The 4,823-nt window shown below is 35.6% G+C and overlaps 1 protein-coding gene across 1 annotated transcript in view; it reads right to left on the reverse strand.

The window, feature by feature from the left end:
- Positions 1 to 204: 204 nt before the first annotated feature.
- DYNLT3 (dynein light chain Tctex-type 3) overlaps positions 205 to 4,823 on the reverse strand; it is an 8,546-nt gene continuing 3,927 nt past the window's right edge. Inside the window, exons 3-5 of the mRNA XM_033202095.1 lie at positions 1,875 to 1,998; positions 1,128 to 1,204; positions 205 to 841 (exon numbers count right to left, since the gene is read on the reverse strand). Coding sequence (XP_033057986.1) covers positions 764 to 841; positions 1,128 to 1,204; positions 1,875 to 1,998 — 279 coding nt within the window. The 3' untranslated portion in view covers positions 205 to 763. The remainder of the gene's footprint in view (positions 842 to 1,127; positions 1,205 to 1,874; positions 1,999 to 4,823) is intronic.

Below are 4,823 nucleotides of genomic sequence, written 5' to 3' on the forward strand. Positions count from 1 at the left end.
GGGAAGAAAGTTTTAAAAAACTAAAAGATGTTAGCTCTTTTTCTTTTTGAGATGGAGTCTCGCTCTGTCGCCGGGCTGGAGTGCAGTGGGCGGATCTCAGCTCACTGCAAGCTCCGCCTCCAGGGTTTACGCCATTCTCCTGCCTCAGCCTCCCAAGTAGCTGGGACTACAGGCGCCCGCCACCTCCCCGGCTAGTTTTTTGTATTTTTTTTAGTAGAGACGGGGTTTCACCGTGTTAGCCAGGATGGTCCTCGATCTCCTGACCTCGTGATCCGCCCGTCTTGGCCTCCCAAAGTGCTGGGATTACAGACTTGAGCCACCGTGCCCGGCTGATGTTAGCTAATTCTTATCATTTTCTCCACATTTATCCTTACAGCTTTTTTGTTCATATATTTATTCCTGTTAACTTCTCTAGCTGAAAGAGAACTTTATTATCTGAATGTAGTTCCCCATCACCTTAGGTACAAAATATTAGTGAAAAGCTGGTGTAAATATAAGATTGTATTTTCATGTCATGCCATATTTCTAAATTTATTTTTTGCTAGCATTACATTTTTCCTATTTAAATGATGCTGTATAGAATATGAGCTAATCTGCCAATTACTATGATATTGCTTGCTGATAATATCAGTTTTTGTTGATAGCTATAAAGCATATTGCACGCTTGTCATCTAGCACACTAGTAAACAACTATTACTCTTTTTGGAAAGGATACACTGACAAATTCTTAAGTTAATGGCTTTAGCCCAACATGTTTAGTCAGTTAAAGAACAATAGCAATGGCAAAAACATTGACAATACAGTTCATGGTCCGGTTCTCCCATCTTACGGTACAGGTTCCTGAAACATACACAAAAAAGATTTTGAAATACCAGCAAAACATAAAAATTATCAGAGTATATATATACACATATACATTTTTCTCATGTTTTATTATCTTATTTCCTTCAACCTGTTAAGTTTTCACATTTCATATTGGTCTGAAGGTATACTTGTTACTAGGTACAAAGCAATACTGTTGATAGTCTTTTCAGAATTTATTAGAATTAAATAAGTATTTGATTAAAAAGTGCAGTTTGACTTTGCTAAAAGTTGGTTTTGTGTGTAAATCAGCTTAAGATCTCTACATCAGATGTGGTATCCCAAATCAGGAGCTGGCTGTTGTGAAAGCCATATGCGCTCTTCTGGACCACTGCACAGGTCACTGCAAATAAAGTCACAGAATGAGGACACTTACAGACAAAGGAAAGAGAACAAGGTCAAAGTGTGTGAGTTCAGAGCTCTACAAGCCTTAAAAAAATAAAAATACAATAAAAAATAACAGAAAACAAAGCATTCAGCAAATAGATTGAAAAAAAAAATAAAAGCCTCTCATCTTTATTTAGCATCATGATTTTGACCCCACTGGATTCAGTTGGTTTTCTCACCATTGCCATTACCACTGGTGATTGTTATGCTGGAAAATACATCCAAATCCTGTGCTTTGTACCATGGGAAGAATTCAGACACAGAAATGCAGGAAATATTCCACTTTATAAACAGCTGCTGTGTGGAATCACAGATAAAGAGGCATGGGACTACTGGAAGAAACACAGTTGAGCTAAGAGGGGGGGGTTTCAGTGGAAAGAAAGAACTGATGGAAATGCAAAGGGTGATGCTACCAAAGACAAGTAGCTCAAACTGCCTTTGAGTAGTGAAAGATCTTCGTCTTTTAAGTATTATTATAGATTATCTTTGAATGACTAAATCAGAAGTCCTTTATACCCCTGTTAGTATCCAACTTAAAGGTCTATTGTTTATATACCTTCTCAAAATCAAAGAAAATCACAATGACAAAGGCAAGTGAACTAGTGAGGAAGGATACTGATACTTACCAATATATTTATAAGCTTTTCCCAGCTTAACCAAATGTGTTAAGGATTGTTCCACTATGCTTGCGGTCCACTGGTTGATGTTGTTATGATCATAATCTTCACCACCTAAAACCCCATCTACACACTAAAAGGGCACAGAGGGCAGTTAATTTAGTCAGTAAAATTGTTCAAAAAGAACAAGTTTTACACAAATTGCAGTGAAAAAATTATTGAAAACATAAAATATACTTACAGCTCAATAAGGCATCTTAGAAAATATACACTTGGTAAATATTGATTACGCACTGTCTCTAATTGCTTAAGAGTTTTGAAAGAGTTTCCACATGCATTATCTCACTCTATGAGATACTATGGGCCGTATAAAGATAAATATGTCATGGTTTCTGTGTAAATAACTTAATCTACCAGAGAAGCTAATAAAACATTCTAATATCTATAACACAAGGAAGACTAATGATAAATTATGTAATAAAATTGTGGTGGAGAAATTAAAAGGTGATATCAATTGGTTAACAAGTAGCTTTGAAATAGCTGGGATTTGAACTAGGGCTCACATGCTAGAAACAGGATTGGACTAATTTAAAAATGTAATTCTTATGCATAATAATTATATTCTCATTCACACTATGTGATTGTTTAGCTATGAAACAACTAGCATACCTGCCACTGAAAGTAAATAAAGATGTTCTAGAAAGATAAAGTCAAATATCATAATTTCCCATAGTGCTTAATTTCATCCACTTCTGACGCCTGATTAAAAGCACTGGCTCTAGTATCACAATCCTAGGTTTTAAGGCCTACTTTGACACCTATCTGCTGTGTGACCTTTAGCAAGTGACTTAACCCCTTCAAATCCCCTTTTCCTAATCCTTATAGAAAGGATAACAGCATCATCTTATCAGGTTGCTGTTAGGATGAAATGAGACAATGAATACCAGTGCTCAGGGACTAGCATAGAGTTAGCATATAAATAATGTTAACTATTATCATATTGCTGCTGTTTATATTTTACATTTGAGTGACAAAAACTGGATAATAAAGCACTCATTTAATTCATTTTTAGAATCTAACACACACATGAAGTTTCATTTACTATAATTAGACTCATTTAATTCATTTTTAGAATCTAGCTTAATAATACACCATACACACACATGCAGCTTTATTTGCTATGATTAGACCACAGTAAATATTTATAAAGGTACTAATACAAAATCTTAAGTTGGATAGTATAAAATCTTCACTAATGATAAAATATAAAAAGAGAAATTAAATATTTTAGCAGGGTTGACAAAAGTAATGTGGCTCAAATTTTTCTCCTAGAAAGCTCAATAACATGAGAAAGTAGGAAGAATAGTGGCTTAAGGATCAGGGGAATAGAATTTTAATTCTGGCTTTACCATTCCTAGCTGGTGACCTTTGGACAAACCTATTCCTCTCTTGAGATCACCTTTCCTTAAGGATAAAGTAAGAGCACTCATTTTTCTTTCAGGTTATTTAGTAGGACCACTCCAAGTTTTGCTCTAAACAGCAGAAAACACCATGGGGTGTGGGTGCCACTGTAAATAGCCGTGCTAATTACTATTAATTAACATTTAGCCTAATTAATTACATTAACACGGAGGCCCATGAGACAATGAGGTCCTTAAACAGCTCTGTATTCTCAGCGCTAAACTTAGCACTTAGTAGGTATTCAACAAATGTTGTTGAAGCAATATATGACTTTGATATACTCGCTGGGTATCTTTCATACACTTTAGACTAAGTTCTAAGTTAATTTCATTTGTAGCTCATTTTTTCTTTGACGGTTTTATTGGGAAGCAATTTCTATTACTAACAATAAAAAAATGTATGCATATTACTGATAAATGGGTGTCTCTGAGTTCAGAAGGAAAAACGTATCAGCATAGGGGCTCAGAGCAAGAAATCAAGGAAAGAGAGTAAGATTAATAAGACACAAGATCAGTAAGGAAATCAGAAATAACTGCTGAAATTATGTAATCATCTAGAAGTGCTGAACTGTTTTAAAATGTTGCTCATTCTCAGGCATTTCCAATGTCTCAAGGAAATGTTTTCAATGGCAAAAGAGGGTTGGTTCATGGGAAGAGGAAAGATAACATTTAGCTGCAAGTAACCTGTAGCAAAGCTGAGTTTCTTTGTAGTCTCATATTTCATATAAAAATTCAAGAGAGCTTGCTTTGACTACATAATGCATCAGAGTTTTGTTTTTATTTTAAAATGTTTTCAGTTAAATTACTTATATTACTTAACTCCCTCTCACAAATATTCAAGAAAAACTGATGTTCCAAAATGCATCCAGTGCTTCTAGCACCACCTAGCCACTGCCGAGTATGCATTTCCAGTTGAAAAGCATGACTCTTTTAATTTGACATAATATTAAAGTAACAGGCATATGGTTTGAAAAATCCAGTGGAACAGAAAGCTTAGAATGAAAAGAGTCTCCTTCCCACCCTTTCCTTTCCCCATCCAGTCCCATTCCCCAGAGGAAACTCATCAGTGTACAACTTTTTTATTTCTTCTGAGGGTTACTTATGTATCTCCAAATAATGTTTTATGCCATATTTCCTGATTTATGAATTACGGCACATCCATATAACTCCTACTGATAGATGAAAATTGTTTCCCTCAGACCACCCGCCCCCTTCTCTCAATATAGTGAAATTACAATTTTTTTAACTTAGTCTATTTACCTGTTAGAAATATGTTTCTTTTCCACTCTAGATGTTTTTCTTCCACACAGAGGATTGTTCTTTAATATTCCTGGCCTCTTTTCCTGTCAGTTATTCCTCCCCATGGAGGTGGAACGAGCTACCTGGTTGGTGGGGTGATAACCATTGTTCTAACATCTCTTTGGGAGAGCCAGTCTCCCAAATGTGTTTGACTTGGGCTTTAGTTTCTCCTTCCCTCTCCACCCAAACATGAAAGGCA

This window comes from Trachypithecus francoisi, unplaced genomic scaffold (genome assembly GCF_009764315.1).
Source record: "Trachypithecus francoisi isolate TF-2019V2 unplaced genomic scaffold, Tfra_2.0 Lachesis_group6, whole genome shotgun sequence".
NCBI classification, from domain to species: Eukaryota; Metazoa; Chordata; class Mammalia; order Primates; family Cercopithecidae; genus Trachypithecus; species Trachypithecus francoisi.